The sequence below is a fragment of the Epinephelus moara genome, chromosome 5 (assembly GCF_006386435.1).
Source record: "Epinephelus moara isolate mb chromosome 5, YSFRI_EMoa_1.0, whole genome shotgun sequence".
Classification (NCBI taxonomy): Eukaryota; Metazoa; Chordata; class Actinopteri; order Perciformes; family Serranidae; genus Epinephelus; species Epinephelus moara.
In genome coordinates this window covers 43,865,551-43,885,282 of record NC_065510.1, presented here as the reverse complement: position 1 = coordinate 43,885,282, position 19,732 = coordinate 43,865,551, and the positions used below count along the sequence as shown (strand labels likewise).

Sequence of the window (19,732 nt, the reverse complement as noted above, 5' to 3'; positions counted from 1 at the left end):
AAAGATTTTGGAAGAATTAAAAGCAAAATTCAAGAAGAATTAGAGCTCTACTGCGTGCTAATGGCAGGGCTACTAAATATTAATTTGATGATGTGAAGGTTAATTTATTTTTTGTTCAGTTTTTAACACATTCTCTGTTATTTGTTGACTTTGATACCGACAATGTTGAGAACTGACATGTTGAAACTATCAAGAATTTAGTTTTGTTATTTTTTCTTGTTAATAAACAAAAAAAAATTGCATTTGTTTGTGTCCAAAAACTTTTTTACACTACTGTAGAATATTCCTAAAGTGAAATATTTTATGGATATTTCATATTATATTCAATGTGTTACAGTAACAGTGCAGAACAATTGATGAACTGTACAATTAACCCAACTAGTGAAAGCAATTTGTGTAAAACAAGCAATATGGATAAATTTTGAGGTTAATTAAAATATTCGTGATATTTTTAAGAACTTTTTATACAATGCTCTGTAATATATATATTTTAAAATTTTAAACAATCATACATACTTAATGGGCTTCTGTTTTGACAAATTCAGTGTTTTCATCTTCCTGATGCGTGACTATTGTTCTATTATCTCCTAGCATCTACAACTGTGTACAAGTATGTGTGTAAAGCCCTTTTCGTGTCAGCAGAAACCCTATATATTTTCTGCTGCATAAAAATAAAAGTCAAAGACTTCAGCACTGCTGCTTGAAAAAAAATCCTTGGCGAAACACAACGTAAGTGAAAAGAATTCCGCCTTCAGTTATTCTAGGTTGTAGGATAGTAATACATAACGATCATGAGGTCTCCACTTTATACTAGTTCTTAGCAAACTGACTTCACAGAAAAAACAGCCATGATTTTGTTTTGCCATTTTCACATTTCCCTCAGCTTGTCAGCTGTTAGTGTGTACTTTTGTGCACATCCACAGACAGTTTTTCTTACCCGTGTAAACTTGGAGCACATTTCCTCGGCCTCTTTGACCATGCCAGCCTTCAGCATGTACTTGGCACACTTGGAGTTGATGAATCTGTCGGCAGTGTCCAGAGCCTGGGCCTCATCCATCCACTGAGCAGCTTCTTTAATGTTCCCAGCATGCTGCAGGAAGATAAAGGTCAACACAACAGTCATGACAACAGCACAGCAACACCCTGCTCCACAGTTGTAACAGTAAATGCGTGTGCAAATGTGTGGTGTATGTTACCTTGTAAATCTTGGCTTTGATAAGGAAGAGCTCGATGAGTGTAGGCGTACTCTCAATTGCTGCGTTGATATATTCTAGCGCCAGTGTCTGTTGGCCAATCATGTCATAGTGTTGTGCCAGGAAGTACTGCACCCAGAGCAAAGTGGTCGGGGGTTCCTCCTTACCATCATCTGTGACAGTGCAAGGGCATATTGTCTTAGTTTAGATCTTAGTTTAGGTCTTTGGGATTATGCACAAAACACTACAACAGTTAAACCTGTCATAACCACGAATGAGAAGCATTGATTATAATCCTTAGAATTTTATGAAATCAAACTTGGTTTTGGACATTTTTTTTAAGTCTGCATTTTTCTACCGTAAACATTTATGTATCTGTATACTGTGATTATCTCTCTTAATTATCATCATTAGGGGTGCAATCTGCCATTCCAGCAATGGATTTAAATTACCTACCTATGCACGATGCACAATGCAACAAGTGATTCAGTTTTACTGTTTAATGATATATTACTGAAATCAGCCTCACAGTTTACTGTTCACTCTACCACAGCTAAATCAGAGATAGATGAAGTTTCTTGCAAAGCAAGCTTTTTTTACTGTGTCACATTTGAGCCAGATTTATGGTTGGGCGCTCAAAACTTTTGACAAGTGTTGCTTGACAGAAATGACGTATTTTCAACATTAATAAAGTGTCGCTCTACATTTTTCTTTCACGTTGCGAACCTGGAGATTTTTTTTATGCCACGGAAAACGTCATATTTTGTTGCACAATGTGATTGGTAGTATTACTATCATTGCCATGGAGATGGCAGTTTTCAATCCACACAGACTCCGACCTGTACTCAGTGTCTCTGTTCACAGAAGCAGCCGTCTGTCAGCAGCAGCTCCTGCGGAACTGAGAGGACAGAGAGCGGCCAAACTGCCTTCACCAGGCTGACTGACAACAGATAATTACTGAACTAAAAATATTTTTCACATCAGCACCACAAGAAGAAATCAACATTGATTCACTGATTTTATTTCCCAACCCACCATAAAGAGTAAGGGGAATTTGCCGCTAGCAGACAGATTGGGAGCTGATCAATCAATTAATACGGTTAACAGTTAAAAAACATATACAGTGGGATATTTGTGTGATTTTAAACTGCTGTCTGTTCACATTACACTTCACTAAACAATAACAGAAATAGACTGTAGACAGACTGTAAAAAAATCACAGGGTGTCTCTGGTTGATGACTGAACTCTTTCGCCAAAGCATAAATTCAAATTATTGCGCTGCTCTCTGTCGAGCAACTCTTCAAAAGTGTCAGGCGCCCAACCATAAATCAGGCTTAAGGGTACTCCTAGGAAGGGCAATGTATTTGTTATGAGGGTAAGAACTATCTCTAATCATTCATCAAAAATGCATCTACAAAATTATACTGTCATTTTTTGCATTTTTTGTTAGTAGATTTGTTTTAAAACTTTGCAGGGAGTATTGACACTAGAGGGAGCGACCTAAGTGAGCTGTTAGATTAAGAGCTGCACGCCTCCAACTCCTGAGCAAGGTAACCACCTTCACTGTGCTCTGCAGTTGTGTGGAAAATTTCTTGCAACGTGCACAGCATGAAATCAGTTTATGAATGCAATTATTTCCACTGACTTCTTTAATAAATCATTAAGGATTACAACTTTAAAAAACTGTCTATTGCGCTACACTGACTACACAACACTCAATATTGCTGATTAGAAAGATATCAGATTCATTATCATCTTCCTGATTAATAAATGTTCTCCTCACCGTTCTGGTTGAACATTCTACAGCTTTTTAATGAGGTTTCATAGCCGACCACCAACTCCTCTATTATTGCCACCTGCAAAGAGAAAGAGGACACAGTACATTACCTTACCTGCAGAATGGAGTACACATTTGTGAGTGAATAACTTTGATCGAGAACACTGGAATCTTTCCCTCAGATTGACCTCCCTTCCTATAGTGCATTATGTAAGCTGGTTTCAAATAAATTGAGGAACAAGTGTCAATGTGGTTTAGATTTAGCACGGTCATCTGACATGAATAGCAGCAGTGCTGTCACCTTTTCTTTGTCGTTGTAAAGTGATTTGAGGGTGGTGAAGACAGGCGGACAGCCTTTACTGAAGTTCATCCGCAGATACCTGTCCAGACACTCTCTGAACTTATCACCTGCAGAGGAATAAGGTGAGATGGAGAAGATCATTCACGCATGGTCAAAAATGATTAACAAGTGCAAGTGGAGTTACAAAAAAAAAAAAAGAAGAAGAAAAACAAAAAAGAAGACATGGAACCAAAATAACGTCTTAAACAACTAAGGTGAAGACAGCTCCTAGCTTTGTCATTTATTCCTTAACACATGGATGAAATTTAAGTTACATTTTAGTTTAAATAAGATGTATTTTTGGCCACACCAGAGAGGAAGTTGAGGGGCAGCCGGCGAGGAACCAATCCTTTGGGAAACTTCTCCCAGGCATCTTCATAGATCTTTTGTCTCTCTTCTACACCGCCTGGAGAACCCCACCCCCCAGAAACATTCAGTAGTGTTGACAATTGTTGCTTGTACAATGCATGTGGATATTTTAATAGTCAGTGGTCTATCATGACAATGCTGGTGTTTTAAACAGAAAGGAAAAAATTGTTATACCTGGCTTTAGGGCATTTTCCAAGCCGCGGTAATAGGACCAGTTCTCTGGGTTCCTCTCCTGCAGGCGACGGTAGACTTCTGTTGCTTCATCCAGACGCTCCAGCTTCAACAGTAGCTCTCCTGTAGTAACATGACAGAAGAGCTCCGGTGTCAAAGTACATAAAAAGAGACAACAGCTGCTCAAATTCAACTGATAACCCAAAGTTAGCGAAAGTTCATAAAAAAGGTTGGAGAAGCTTAACACTATACACACAATATGAATTAGAATCTTGCAAAAGTACAACTCAATAAATACATAACTGTCATGTCAGTTGTGAGATTCTCTAAAACCCAGCAGGTACTAAGCAACTACAGAGAGCAAGGCCACACCTACACCGTTTTAAATAAAGAGCAGGGGTGAATATGCCTGCATTCACTACATTTTTAAGAGCTAACTCATCAAATTGCCTGTCATGTTTTTAAGTATTTGCCAGAACGAAGGGCAAAGCAGCCTGCTGAAAGAGCTGGATGTTTCTGCAAAAATCTGCTAGAGGTCAAACTATTTTTTTTCAGCGCCAACACCAATTATTAATAATCAAGTAGACCAATATCCGTTATTTCAAACCTCTGTTGTACTGGAAAAGCTGATACTTTAGCAAGCTAACGAAGCTAAATGCAGGCACCTACAGGTCCAACACAAAAAGGCTAACTGCATGTCGCTTTCATGCCCATCCTCTCCTTCAGTGCTCACCTGCTAAAGTGAAAGATAACCCCAAATTTACTCTCATTTTAGAACCAGCGTCGTGTTGTTACGTTCGACTCACAGCTCTGCTCGCTCACTGGAGCTGCTCCAGTCTGTGTTTGCCTTTGCCCATCTGAGGCACAGTAACCTTCAGTAGTGAAGACTAAGGAGTAGAAGCCCTGCTGGGTTTTAGTAGTAGTCACATACAGGTGCTCTTTGGATACTTAAGGTATACTGTGTTTATTCCATCTTGCGAAGACCTAATTGCATTACTCTCAATCGAAAAATATAAAATGTAAGTCTTCTTTAGAAACAATCCAAGGCACACTGTAGACAGGTACACACCTGACAGGTATGTAAGCTACAGCAGACAATGACCCTGGTGCTTAGTCTCTTTAATCTATATTGCCATGTAAAATTAAGACTTTTTAATTTTTGCACAAACCCTACAGTGTACTTTGGATTGTTTACCCTTTGATTGACCTGAGATGTGATGAACCACCAAGTTCTAACAAGGGATTTCCAAGGTTTTGGATTCAGTGTGACATTGTCAGTAAGTATGGAGCACTGTGACTCACCTCGTGTCTCCTCCACAGCCAGTTTGTCACAGATCTGCTTCTCATAGTTGGATAAATGCTCCAGGGCCTCCTTGTACAGGCCTGCTTCTCTCAGCACCTGGTTCTGGTACAGCAGTAACTCGCTGTATTCGTAGTCCACTTTGTCTGGAGACGTCTGGTCAAAGAAATGACTGTTAGTGAAATCAACATTTTCTACTAGCAACAGTTAAAATCTATTGGACCTGCTGGGTGTAACTGTGCAATTCAGGAAACTCTCCATCATTATTCGTGTATTTGTGCAGTTGCCTAGTGACACAAGCTTGTTGTTGTATTAAATAGATGGCACATAGACAGGAAGCAGACTGCTCCTATCAGGAGCAAGCCAGAGAGACGGAGAGAGTAAGCCCTATTGCAGTTGTGACCAATACACAGATGACAGAAACAACACCCATTTTTCAACTCTGTTGAGAGGAAGGACTAAACCATGCACTGTAACTGAGATGCATCAAACACCAAGTCAGACATGAAAAACATGACAAGAAATGTGGGCAACCCTGTTACTCATCTTACACTGCAGTGCGTTGAACAGCATCTCAAATACACAAAATACTTCATAAATCATTACTCTCTGTTCCATCAGTTTCTCAATCCCGATCATTATAACCATATCTCACCTTGTGTATGAAGGATTAGAAAGATGGACTATAGAATACATTAGACAAATGTTAAGCCATCATGGGCTCTAACCTGTTGTGTTTTCCTGAACTCCTCAATGATTTTTGCTGCCATCTCGTAGTCCTCCAATAGGTGATAGGCGATGGCATAGCCGATCCAGGATGCCCGCTGTGCTGGACGCAATTGCAACAGCTGGTACCGTGTCTCCTACAGAGAAAAAAAAATGCAAACACAGGTTTATTTGGCCATGCTTACCATCAGAACCAACAGGGTGAAAAAGACTCAACTTATGTCCCCTCTATTACGAATCCCTCATATGTGGCCCAAGGGATTTGTAATGTGATGTGTAGCTGGAGAGATAAATGATTAGGAAACAAGGTGATGGATAGCAGCACAAAGTGAAGAAGAGAAATTTTGCCGAGTCATGGTATTAAAACCACGTTGGTACTAGCTGGCTAAGAGAGAACTGAAAAAACGCGTTTTGACTCAGAGCCCCTCCCTTTACCTCCCTCATACATATTTTTAATCCTTTCATCTTTCTGTTTCATACCTCTCACCAAATAAGCATCTAAATCCCAGGCTGTGTCCCATGGGTGGTGTTCTACATTGTGAAACCTGACTGCTACCTGATTCCTGCCTCAGTCAGTGCAATGCTGCATCCTGGACAAGGCAGAGCGACAGATGGTAGTGTGTGTTCAGGGTTTTTTTTCCTACACAAATGACTTAAGTCAGTTTTATTCTTGTATTAAAAATAAAAGTTGCTATATTTCTTAAATCTGCTTCTCACAGCTTGGTATGGACTCTAGGCTATGCTGTTCTACAGCTGACCCTGTGTCCTGATCTTGAGTGGGCCAGGAAGACTGAAAATGGGTTTTCATTATGATAATCCAACACCTATCTTAGAATAATTATTTGAGCTAGAAAGGATCCACTCATAGTTCTCAGGACAGTCCTCACCCTGTAGCCCTCGAGGTCTCTCATCTGGATCTGCAGCAACGACAGGTCTCGGAGGATCTGCAGGTTGTCCTTGTCCCACTTCAGAGCATTGCGGTAACACTTGATGGCTTCATCGTACTTCTTATCCGAGCGCTGCAGTAGGCCATACACATGCCAGCCTGGGACGCACAGTTAAGGAAGATAGGAACCACCTACTCCATCGGATGTTATCAGACTACTATTAAAAAGATATACAGAAGTGCACAGAGATGTTGTGCTTACTGGGGTCACTGGGGCCCAATGAGCCTCTCCTGGTGAAAGCAAGAACTGGTTTTACTGGTCTATAATGTATCAGTCACTTAAAGAGTAACTAAAGCCCCAGACAACCTTTTTCAGTTGAAAACCAATATATATACATATTTAGTAGTGTTGTTGACTGATTCAGGTCCTGGTCTTGGCATCTGGGTGCAAAGTATCTGAATTCTACATATTGCATTATAAATATGCATAGTGACATAGAAAGAGGATGTGCTGACTATACTCCACAAAAGACAAGAGCTCCTTGGGATAATGTGTGGCATGATATCCTGTGGCATCACACACTCACACATTTTACAAAAGACACACCAGCCAGAGGTCTTAAGTGACAACAGCTTAGAGCATATCTCCTTCACTAACAAACTATGCGTGCAGTGACATGATTAAGGATACAGACGTGGCTCCTGAGGTCATTGCGAAGGCCTCTTCTCACCAGGTCATAAGCCTCCTCCTTCTTCCCCAGACAGTTCAGGGTCAGTCCCTTCATCGCCAGGGTCTCTACAGAGCCAATGGTACAGCATGTAGTAAGAAATACAGTACATTGCCCACTGATACGAGAAATTTTCCATCCATCTTTTTATCTGTACGTCTGCTGCTTACCTCCATGCTCAGCAAACTTAGGGTTGGACAGAATTTGTTTACAGAACTTAAGCCCGTTTCTGTACTGCTTGTGTTCGTAGCATCGCTGTGAAAAGAAGAAGACAGAAACCCCATTAAGTCAAGAGAACAAGAGTGATATTTCCTGTCATGTTTCTAGGTATGCATCCTGTGTCCCTGATGCTTTGAAATCTGAAAGGAGGGGTGACCAGTAGCTCAGTGGTAGAGCGGCCTTCTCATGCACAAAGGCAATGTCCTTGGTAGAGCGGGCGTCCCATGCACAAAGGCAATGTCCTTGCCGCAGCAGCTGCGCATTTGATTCCAGCCTGCAGCCCTTTGCTGCATGTCATCCCCTCTCTCTATCTCCTCCTTTCACGCCTTAATACTGTCTTGTCAAATAAGGGCAAAAGCCAAAATAAATAAATAAAAAAGAAAAATCTTTAAATCTGAAAGGATGCAGTAAACTCACTATCAATGTGTCCTGGGTCACATCCTTTTATTTTCCCCAATTAGGCTACATTGTGAACAACAAATCCAACAGTATTTCTCATGTCACAGAAAGCACTAAGAATGAAACTTGTGTTTTGGATGCGTCAGTGTTTTGCCCTATTGCCATCATGCCCAGCTCTCTCCACCTTCTCAAAATGATTCCACACTTTGGATTTCCTGCCTGACATGTTATTAACTAGCCTGTGTAATAACAGCAGATACCAGCCCTATAAATTAGGGGCCGTACACATGCTGCTTCTTTAATCGCCTGGAAAACGCTAGGTGCTACTCTTGTGCCTTGTTTGTGCCAGCTTTCAAGAGCGTGGCGGCAGGTTGCGTCTGAGGTTGCAACATTAACAAGCACTGTATAGCCTATTTACCTGAAATCCTGAGTGCAGAGCTGATCTTCTTCCAGATGTTGTTTATAAGTGTGTAGGCCTATCATCCATGGAACAGATGTAAAGCTCTGGGTAGCCCTGCACTAAAATGGTTAACTTTTCCATATTTATCAGACTGAATATTTATAGAAAAAGGGAAAGATATCTGTCAGCTGTGTTGGTTAGTAAGATGACTCCTGTCTGATTGCTGATGCTGATGGTCCAGTCATATAGGTTATGATTTATCTGACAAGGTGCAGCTGCTAATAGAGTTTCACATGTTTTTTTTTTTTCTGCAACTGAGCGACAAATGAAATCTCGCTGACTAATGACCTCTCTAGTCGACTAACGCTTGGTCAACTGGGGGAGGGAGGGCAGCCTTAATATTTCGACAGACATTCCTGTAATCTTAAGCCCCTTTTCCACTGAGCAGTGCGGTACGGTACAGTATGGTAAGGTACAGTTCAGTTTGGTGCGCTTTTTTCTGTTTCCACTAAGCTTCTCACGATACCAGAATTTCAGTAGTCGATACCAATACCAGTGAATTTCCACGATTCTTGCCACGCTCATGTGAGTGATCGACGGTGACAACGCGTGTGTGTCGGCTTCATTGAGTGTACCAAGTGCAGCGCGATGCTGGTATATGACAGCAAAACGGGGACCTCGACACTTAAGAGGCACATGACAAAGGCTTGCCATGGAAAGAAAGACGAGAGTCAGCCTTCAATGTCCATGGTCGTATTCTTAAAAAAAGTCGGGTTTAAACCGGGCTCGGGCTCATAATTACAGTTTAAAGGACGGGCCGGGCCAGACCGGGCTGATGGAGAACAGGCGTTCTTCTTTGGCACTCGTCCTAGGCACAGACTGATGTGCGTATACTGCCCCCGTCAGGTCCGAAAGGAATCGACACGGCCCGCTGAGGGCAAAGTTGTATCCGGTACTTACGATACCGAATAAAAACAGGTACCGACGTATTTTTTGTGTGTTGGCATCGACTTGGTGCCAAAGTATCAGTTCTCATGACAACCCTAGTTTCCACTGTGAAAAGTTGTGGAGGGTACTAATGGAACCATTCTGTACTGTTCCCATTTTTGGTGCCCCTTCTGTTGGGGTACCTAGCACACAGATCTTGTACTAAAAGGTGGAGCTGTGAACACTGCAGTTCATTGATTCATCAGTAGCAGATGGGCACTCTGCTCAGTTTTGGCTGGTTTTGAAGCTCACGTAACCACTGTTGATACCGTGGAGAGTTTTATTAGTAGACTGTAACTATAAAATGAAATTATGTTTTTCTGCGTCTTGCAGAAGCTGTAGTCGGAGTAAAAAATAACATAATTCACTCAGCTGACTGCCGGCAACTTTTAAAGTGGAACGTGTACTTGTAATGTTACTCAATGCATGAGGTGAAGACATAAAACAATCAACGCACCCTAAATATTCCATATGACAACTCTGACCATTACTTCAGTTTTTATATGACATACACTTTTAGTAACGAGTGGATCTTCAAGTGTTTATATATTAATTTCGGCTGGGTTAAGTGAGAGAATATATTCTAATCCTCACTAGGAGAAAAAAAGCTTTGCGAAGCATCGGGCTATGGCAACACGAAACCCCTGAGCTTACCTTAAAAGGACTAAATGCGCAAAGCCGCTATTCTTAAATATCCCATGAAGAGAGACACACTGCAGCCTGTTTTATTTTGTTCTGAGAATGTCTGCGTTTAACTCTGTTCTGTGGTCTATAAATCAGGTGCAGACCTCCATCTGTGATAATGAGGAAATACAGTGAGTGCTGGATGGAGTAGTGAGTGACAATAACCCCACCCACAGTTAAGGGTACCGTTTGCGGTGGAAACACTAGGGTCTAGGTGCCATGTCTGAAGGGTTACTTTTGGTTCTAAAGGTACCATACCAAAAGTGTTTGGTGGAAATGGGGCTCTAGTTCCCAACATCTGCTGTGACAGCAGATGCTGGCTTAACTCATCTTAATAATGACAAGATGACGCTTTAACGTGCAGGACTTTATGTTTACTTTTCAGATAGTTAAGGCTGTGCAATTAATCGTCTGGTGATCGATTATGATTTTGAGGTCAAACAATTTCAAAATTAATTAACTCAAGGGTAAGCGATTTTTGGTCATGGATGCCTGGAGATGTTATTTTGTCTTCTACGGAAGCCGTGCATGCGCAATACCACCCCCTCCCCTCCTCTCTTCTATTCACTCCACGAGCCAGTCAAGTAGGTGAACTACAAATAATGCAAGGGGGAGGTGACTGCAGAAGATTTCAAAAATAGCGTGCGGAAAATGGCAGAGGGAGAGTGAGAGAGGTTGGTCTGTGTGTGTGTGTGTGCGCAGGTGTCTGCATGTGTATGCGCGCACATCGGGGCCGAACTCCGCTGTGTGTGATACAGAGAGCAGAGAATTGTAAACGCGCGACCATGTAGAGACAGAAATGACATGCCGTCATGTAAATAAGATAAGTCATCACGTGTGCCGCATAATCAATTGCAAAATTTTGACCAAAATAATTGTGATTATGATTTTTTCCATATTTGAGCAGCCCTACAGATAGTCTACATTTTCAAAGTACATGAATATAACCATAATTAGAACCATGTAACACCAAAAAAAAAAGTTTCGCACTACAATTTGCCAATAACACAAATTTTCTTGGGGACCCTCTCAAAGGACCAGCTGTGGTCTCAGGGGCTCACATCACTAATTTCAGAGAGAGACAGAAGCACTGTAACACTGATCCTGGAGTTCATAGCATTGTTCTGACTCATAACAACTAGCTCAACTTAGCGAGAAGAAATATTACAAAAATTACACTTTTTATTTTACTTTTTTGTGATCCTTGCTGATGAACTATAAGCTGGTACCTGGGACAGCATGTCAACAGCAGCTGGACCTGTATGGTATAGCATTCACCAGATTAAACTAAAACGCCCTAAAGGACAAAGAACATTAAAGTCCTGTTCACAGTTTATGAGTTCTGGTCACATATTCAGAGTGGATCATAGTTGTTCACCCACAATGTTATTACAACAGCAGAACAATATCAGAAGATGTACTAAAAAAAATAATAAAAAAAAGTTAACATTTATCGGCCTTCTGCACACCATTGAGCTTAAATGCTGACACAGACTTTTTACTACAACATACAGTATCATACCGCCTTAACGAAAGCTTCTGCCCTAAAATTGTATTTAGTACGCAGCTGCACAATAAACCCCACCTCTCTTTTAAGCCGTTCACTGTTCGTGTGTATTTGCATGAGTGAGAGAGATACAAAAAGTTAAGCTGGCAGATGGCATTTTGTTGTCCCACCATCAACTTCATTAATGGTGAGCAAAGATGACGTCATATGGGCGCCAAGGTCGGTTATGAAATTATACAGATGAACTAGATGAACAGATGGACTAAGTAGAGGATTGCTTGCCTGGGTCCAGACCTGAATCCGTCCACTCAACAGGGCTGACTGATTTGTCTGACATCGTGGCATGAAACAACAGTTTCTCAGTTGACAATCCATCTATCCAATGAGCACTGCAGGGGGACTAACAATTAGCTAATCAGCGCCACAGGCAGAACTAATGCTGTTTTCAAACATTATCAAGCCAGGGCTCTAAAACTTGTGTACATGCATGAACTGTAATATGCTTTGTTTCACTGAAACTTAGATAAATCCTGAATACCGGACATCGCCATTCAACCAGGTGACTCTTTCTTCATATACCCATTTGACAGAACAGAGTACTCCGGGAACAAAAATGGAAGATGCGTGTGCTTTATGGTAAATAGAAACTGGTGTGACAGTTCCTGTTCCTGCTTACTAGGGCTGACCTTCAAATCCATTTATGGATATTCAAAGCTTCGGAGCTCAGAACGACTTTAATTCGAAGCATTCGATGACGACTGGGGGGAGTAGAATAAAGATAAAAATAGTCACAAACGAAAAAACACTAATGGCCGGTGATAAGTAGTGTTTAACTTTTGATTGAACACTAAATTAAAACCCTCGGCGCATACTGCAGCACAATCAAACAGATGTGCAACTCAGAGCATCAGAAGTGTCTCTGACACCAGACTCAGAGCGGACCGGTGGAACTGGAAAATGCATATTTTACATCAATAAAATCTATTTTATCATTATTTTGAGTCACATTGTTGAAAGAATTTAGTCGTCTGTGTTCAAGCAGGATAATAGCAGGTCTCCATTGTGCGTCAGGCTTTCTATTTCCTTGTCGGAGATTTTTTCTTTTTTAATTACATGATATATAGGCAATTATAGCCAAGTGCGGCTCATGTACTACAACCATACTATTAGGCCTACTAGTTACTACTTACGTTTTTCAAGTGATTTCCCAAATTTGTTGTTGAGTTGTGATATGCCAATTGCTTTTGGCAAATCTGGCACTCTGCTTTCTGGGGGTTGTCAGGGCATATTTTAAAGTGCAACCACACATCTGATGACCTCTTGGACATGTCTGCCAGCTCTGAGTGCGCTCGTTGTCAGTATCGGACTGGTGGGGGTTAGTATTGCGTTTAAGGCCTCCCCCCAAAAAACGGGGAAAAAAGTGCTGAAGCTTCAAATTTTTTTTTCTCCACAATCGAATCCCGTGCCATCGAACGAAGCTTCGAAGCTTTGAATTTTTTGGGTCAGCCCTACTGCTTACCTGATCTAGATTATTGTCAATCAAATGTAAACTGCACTTTCTATAAAGGGAATTCACATCTGTCATTATCACAGCGATACATTCCACCACAGGCGAATACAGAGGCTGCACTGTTTTATCTCTGCAAAGACCTGAGCTGCGCGCAGACAGGTAATCCTGATGCTGTGCTCATTGTTGCTGGAGACTTCAATCAGGCTAACCTTAAAATGGTTATGTCGGGGCGTTGGTGGCTTAGTGGATAGAGCAGGCGCCCCATGTACAAGGCTGCTGCTGCAGCGGCCCAGGTTTGACTCTAGCCTGTGGCCCTTTGCTGCATGTTACTCATTTTCTCTCTCCCACTTTATGCTTAGCTGTCCTATCAATTAAAGGCAAAAAATGCCCCCCAAAATATCTTTAAAAAAAATAAAAATGGTAATGTCTTATGCACATTGTTGAAGATGGCTGCTTTGTCTCTTTTGATAAAATATCTGCAAAGTACAACCTACCCACAACACATTTTTTCTCATTTTTTAAAGGTCAGACATGTCGCAAAATGCAACCATTTGGTCGCAGTCTGGGGCCCTGTATTGTAGAATTTGTTTGCCCAACCCTAGAGCTTTTTCTTTTTGAAAACCTTAATAAAAAATATGCTGAAACAACAAAGGTTATGTCTAACTTCCATCAACATACTGACTGTGCCACAAGGGGAATAAACACTTTGGATTCCTGCAATACACTGTTAAGAGGCAGCTTCAGAGCAGAATTACTACCCCCGTTTGACAAAAGTGACCATTTTTAAAGGCCCGAACATACTCGGGCGGAACGGACTCCGCGGAGGTCCGCGCGGACGTCCGCAAGTCCTGCGCGCGCGCGCACACCATTGACTGCTCGGCATGTATTTGTAACATCGCGGGGATTTTTCACGGACATTTTTACAGGAAACCACAACGCGGAAGTGCGCTCGACTATGAAAGCCCGAATGACTGCGGACATTCCTCACGGAGTAGTAGTCTCTGCATGTTTCTCCTGTTTGTAGAAGAGCATCAAACTAGCTGACAGCCCATCTCACACCGCTGTAGCAATCCTAGACTGCCCTCGTGCGGTTAGGAGCTGAATTGCATGTCAAATAAAGGGGGGGAAATAAGACGGCGAATAGTAATAGTCGCATTACAAAATCGATTTTTCAAAAATAAAACGACTATTCGAAATTCGAAAATCGTGAACCATCCCTAGTTACCATGCAGCCATCTTTTTGAGAACAAACTACGGGGCATGCCCCAGTGAGGCAAGACGTCTGTGGTGGATTTAAGATGTAAAATAACAGGATCAACTGTGCCCAAAAATACATTTAAATTATTCCACAATCAAAAACCATGAATTACCAGAAATATCTGAAATAAACAAACACACCACATCTTACAAATGAGGACTGCAATCTGGAAAATCATAAAGCAGCAACCTACAATGTAAGAAAAGCAGTAAAAGAGGCAAAAGGAGACTGTAGGAAGAAAGTTGTGGCAAAGTCCAACAAGTATTACAGATTACAACCCAGCCATCTCACTTCCTGTCAAGTGCTGATGCGTCTATATGAAGTAAGAAAAACAATTTCTATGCTCGCTTTGAGGCTATCATAGCCAACAAGCAAAGCTGAAGCAAAGGTTATTGGATGGGTGGGTGCACCTTTCGTACCCGTCTCACTTCATGAGCATGATGTCAGGAAGGCTTTCCACCATGTGAATGCCAAAAAAATCAGCAGTGGACAGGTCCTCAAACTATGCTCTGACCAACTAGCACCAATGTTCACAATGATTTTCAACTAGTCACTGGCTCAAACTGTCATACCCTGTGCTTCAAGACAAAATTTGACACGGCTACAAGAGACAATGTTCCCTGTTAGTAATGTGTACAACACGTATCAGTTCAAAATGTTACACATGCAGTATGCAAGCTTACAGACTCTAGTGCACACCAATACTGATATAGTATATTTAATGTAAATTTAGCAACATTACAAGCTTTTTGGATACTATTTAAATACAAAAAAAAACACCTTATGGGACAGCTTGGATGTAGGGTTGGGTCGGTTCTCGGTGATACCAATTCGGTTCGGTACTCCGTCTTGGACTGGGTTTTTTTTTTTTTTTTTTTAGACCGACCGGACTGCATACTTGGGCGGAACGTACGCAGAGCGGACTACGCGGAGGTCCGCCCCGTAAAAGTGGACGTCCGCAAGCCCTGTGCGTGCAAAGCACGACCGCGCGAACTTCGCTTTGCGCACCAGTGTCACACAAAAGACTGTTCGGCATGTATTTTTCACATCGCGGGGATTTTTCACGGACATTTTTACACGTAGTCCGCTCCGCTTATAGTACGCCCGAGTCTGTGGGTACCTGTGTCTGCCTCTTCGCCAAGCGCACAGCAAGCAGGTTAGGGGGCGGGGTGGGGTTGGGCGGGGACTGAGCTAGGGGGTGCGAGTGCGCATGTGCCGAGGCCTCTACTGTAGCCTGGAGTTTGTAGTGACGGGGAGTCGATAATGGCGGACAATTTAGTCTCAAAGAAATCAAAGAATGCGCCACTATGGCAACACTTTGGCTTTGAGCCAGACGAAGGAGGCAACCCTTGTTTGCACTGATTGAGTAAGCTGCAAAATTTATTTGTAAGGACTGAAAGAAACAACTTGTTACTGTCACTCTGTTGTCCTAAGGTCATTTTTTATTTTAAATGAGTCAATTGCACCCCCAAGTGGTGAAAATCCGGTATTACCGACTTGATGCGGTTTTTTTCCCTCATACCGACCCAACCCTACTTGGATGCATTCTTTTTTTTTTTCTTTCTTAAAGGCTCAGTGTGTAAAAATGGTGAGTAACAGTGACATCAGCGGTCAAATTCTAGATTGCAAGGCTCACTTGCGCTCACTCGCTCACCCCTCCCGTTGGGTAAGTGACGGTGGCCTTGTAGGACAGAAAGCCTTGCGCAGACAGAGATGGCATCATCCACGAGTTTTTCAAGTTTTTCAGGAGTAGGCCTATCTAGCGATGAGGTGAATATTTANTTTGTCCCGTCCTCGCTTATCTGATCTTTTTCTTTTATTTGGTGGCGTGGTTTCCCTCTTACGGGGCAAAACATATGTGTGGTCCTCCATTTAAAGTGCGACAGAATCATAAAAGTACAAAGCAGGTTCACGCAGAAGCGCCCCAGATTGTGCTTCACCTTCTCTGTCTCCAGTGACGGCAAGTTCTAGGTAAACGTGAAATGCGAAGCGCGTATATCCCTTTCGGCCACTGTATTAAAATATGGCGACGCAAGAAGGCAGCCTCCAGCAGACCGCGCCCTGCCTGTGTATATATATAGAGAAATCATTCTAAGCCTATGAGAAAGCTTCCATTTGTATGTGAATTGCATTACACTTTAGTAAATATATATTTATGAAAGCAATATTTGATATTTGCTAATAAACAACCACGTAAATTACACATTGTAACTTTAATGCTTTGCAAAGTATCGGATCGGACTCGGTTTCAAAATAAAGGATTCGGTATTGGATCTGATGCATAAAAAAAAAAAAATGTGATCGGGACATCTCTATCATTTGTGCTTATTCAGCATTTTCTCTACTTTACCCAACATAACTCTGCCCACTGAGTTATACAGGGAATATGTCAGAGCTGTGGCTCTAAGCTGCAGGGCTCACTGCAAGGAGTGCAAACATCAGATTTAGGGAAAACATTTTCCAAAGCACTGATGTCACATTTGCATCATGGTGGTGAAGAGGAAGAGTCTCTGTGTTACAACTAGCAATCGTTCACGATAGTGGAGAGCAACTGAAGATGATGGTGCAAAATTGTACCACAACTTTTCACTCAGTACTGGCATGTCAACCTATTTTATTACTTTTAAAAAGGTAGTTGAATTAAAATCTAGTTAGGTTTCTTTTTAACTTAGGGCATTTATGTTTATAATTTTCTTATTTATTATGCAGCACCTAGTCAGAAATATTTGAGCTATCAGGAAAAGACCAGTACATGTAACCATAAGCCTAAAGGTCCTGAGACCGTTATTATGTTATACACCAAATACTACCCATAATACATCTTGACAGTCATGGATAAATCATTTCAACAGGTAGACTCAAGCCCCTTTTAGACTGCCAGATTTTCCGCAAATGTTGGGCCGTTTTGCCTGCAAGCTGCGAGCGTTTAGACACACAGGGCCGGATTGGCGAGTTGATCCGAGGTGCCCAATTTTCCGCCTCATAGGTTTGTCATATTGGCGGAACCCTTTTAGTTTAAACAGACCAAGACGGCCTTTCCGCAATGGGAGGGGCTGTTGAAGACTTGTGGGAGGAGCTGTTGATGACACCGCACGTGCGAGCCACTGGCGGTGGATAAACAGGAAACATCTGATAGCAGGAATTAGCGAGCAGCTAGTAGCAAGAGGGAAACACAAACCTGACAGACACTGTAAAGATGAGCAACTGGGGAGACAAAGAATTGCGCGCCCTCCTTGTCCTCGCAAACGAAGAGGCCATTAGCGTCAGATGACAGGAACGGTGAAGAACGGGCCGAATTACAAGAGAATTCCTGAAGGACTGACTCACCGCGGCTTCCCTCCCACGTCACTGGTTACGTCACACGCTGAGCTACACGTTTTGTTACTTGCTCACGCCCACCATTGAACCGAAAAAGGCACATTCTGTATAAACAAAAGTAGGCAGGCGGCATTTTGCTGCACTCCCTGATTTTGTTTTTATACTGCCAATGCTGAAAAAAGACTGATTGGGCTTTCCTGCAAATTTGCACAATACCTATCTAAAAAGGGCTTCAGTTCCCTTCTACGGAACCTGTCCCACTACATGCAAAGCACTGCACAAAAAATTGAAGGGGCTCCACTTTGTTGTAGGCATGTTGCTACAGGCATCAGGGAAATTAAATAGGCTACATGGAGGAGATCCGGTTTAAAGAGTTATATCCATAAGTCAGGATCAAATATTGTCAGTGCACTGTGTGGCACCATAGGACTTTTCAGTTTTCCCACTCCTGTTAGATTTGTAGTTTTTGTACTTTTCTGTATTGGCCCAGAATTTCACAATTGGTGCATCCCTAATTCATTTCCCTGCAAATTCAGATACAGCACCAAACTTTTCATGCCCGATCATGACTCCAATGAGACACTGATGAAAATTATTTAACTATTTCAATGAGATTGATGGTGCAAAGTCCAACTTTAGGTTAGGCTAGAGTAAGGGAATGGATTTCCCCGTCCCAACTGAAGAAAATGGAATTTCATTAAAACTCTGCTGCCATGCAGAAGCTGGAAACCTGCCAACTTCTTATAATGCATTTAGAAAGGGTAAGAATCTGGGAAAGCAAAAATTAATAGGGGTGTGGTCCACTTCTGTCTACAGCTGGGGAGAAAACGGTTTCAAATCTCATATCACAACCCCGCTGCAGAGAGGGTAATGACAGTAATTTTAATCTGGGCATTCTCATTTACACAACAACAATTTCCACCAGATGCAGTGCTTTCAGACCTCTTCACAACTAGTAATAAGAACTAAAGGTCAACTCACTTTATTACAGAGAGTGTTCAACAGTGATGTTTAGCTGAATTTTTTTTTGTGACATTAAACCCCAATATGTGCCTTCTATAGACCAAATCAACGTGACATCTTGCTAACGGCAACAATTACTTGCAGGAACTGGAAGTTGATTACAATTGTGAAGATATGCAAAATTGGCAAACATTTTTATTTCTGTTAACATTTTTAGCTGTAAATGTAACGCTTCAAGATTTATAGTTAAACAATGTGGTCCAACCTATCTGACCTTTCTAGTGCACTTAGTTTGCTGCTTGGCTATCATTTTTGATAGACCAAATCAACCGGCATGGACGCTAAACAAAGTATTGCTGTGGACAGGGGCTGCAGAAAAGCACATTTTAGCCACCTAAAAAAAATAATTTTGTACAATGTATTTGAATATTTGCTTCACTTTTCCTTACACACCAACTGATCGAGGCAGTGGTAGACCAGTAAATAGGGTTGGGTACCGTTCATAATTGAACCGATACGGTACCGGTACCTGGAATTCGGTACCTGGAATTCGGTACCGGTACCAAACGGTACCTTATTTCGGTACTTTTTAACCCTATGGGCCCTAGGCGTTTTTGGGGTATTTTTACTGCCTTCACTTTTAAGCTCATATCATAGTCATTCTAAAGGCTACATACACATGCTATATCTTGTTTTTTTTTCAGGACAATCTGGGCTAACCAGATTTGCCATCATTTCATGTTCTTCTATGTGCCTGTATTTTATATTAATTTTTACATCAATGAAAAAAACAAATCTGTGTGCCTAAATTCTTACATTTTTACATGTATCTCAGCATAGCAAGTTGGAAAATGACATATTCTGCCATATATGAAGAGGGGAGACTCTCTGAAATCTGGCAATATAAGAACCATGACGGTGGGACATTCTGTCACTTCACAGCTGTCCAAAACATGTGGTTTGTGCCAGGCGGACATGATTGCCAGTATTTTTTCA

General features: G+C 41.7%; 1 protein-coding gene across 1 annotated transcript in view; it reads right to left on the bottom strand.

The window, feature by feature from the left end:
• Window positions 1-19,732, bottom strand: part of naa15b (N-alpha-acetyltransferase 15, NatA auxiliary subunit b) — a 37,955-nt gene that overhangs the window by 12,859 nt on the left and 5,364 nt on the right. Inside the window, exons 2-12 of the mRNA XM_050044255.1 lie at window positions 7,662-7,746; window positions 7,455-7,559; window positions 6,765-6,922; window positions 5,880-6,014; window positions 5,154-5,307; window positions 3,855-3,974; window positions 3,622-3,717; window positions 3,273-3,379; window positions 2,978-3,050; window positions 1,197-1,366; window positions 938-1,090 (exon numbers count right to left, since the gene is read on the bottom strand). Coding sequence (XP_049900212.1) covers window positions 938-1,090; window positions 1,197-1,366; window positions 2,978-3,050; window positions 3,273-3,379; window positions 3,622-3,717; window positions 3,855-3,974; window positions 5,154-5,307; window positions 5,880-6,014; window positions 6,765-6,922; window positions 7,455-7,559; window positions 7,662-7,746 — 1,356 coding nt within the window. The remainder of the gene's footprint in view (window positions 1-937; window positions 1,091-1,196; window positions 1,367-2,977; window positions 3,051-3,272; window positions 3,380-3,621; window positions 3,718-3,854; window positions 3,975-5,153; window positions 5,308-5,879; window positions 6,015-6,764; window positions 6,923-7,454; window positions 7,560-7,661; window positions 7,747-19,732) is intronic.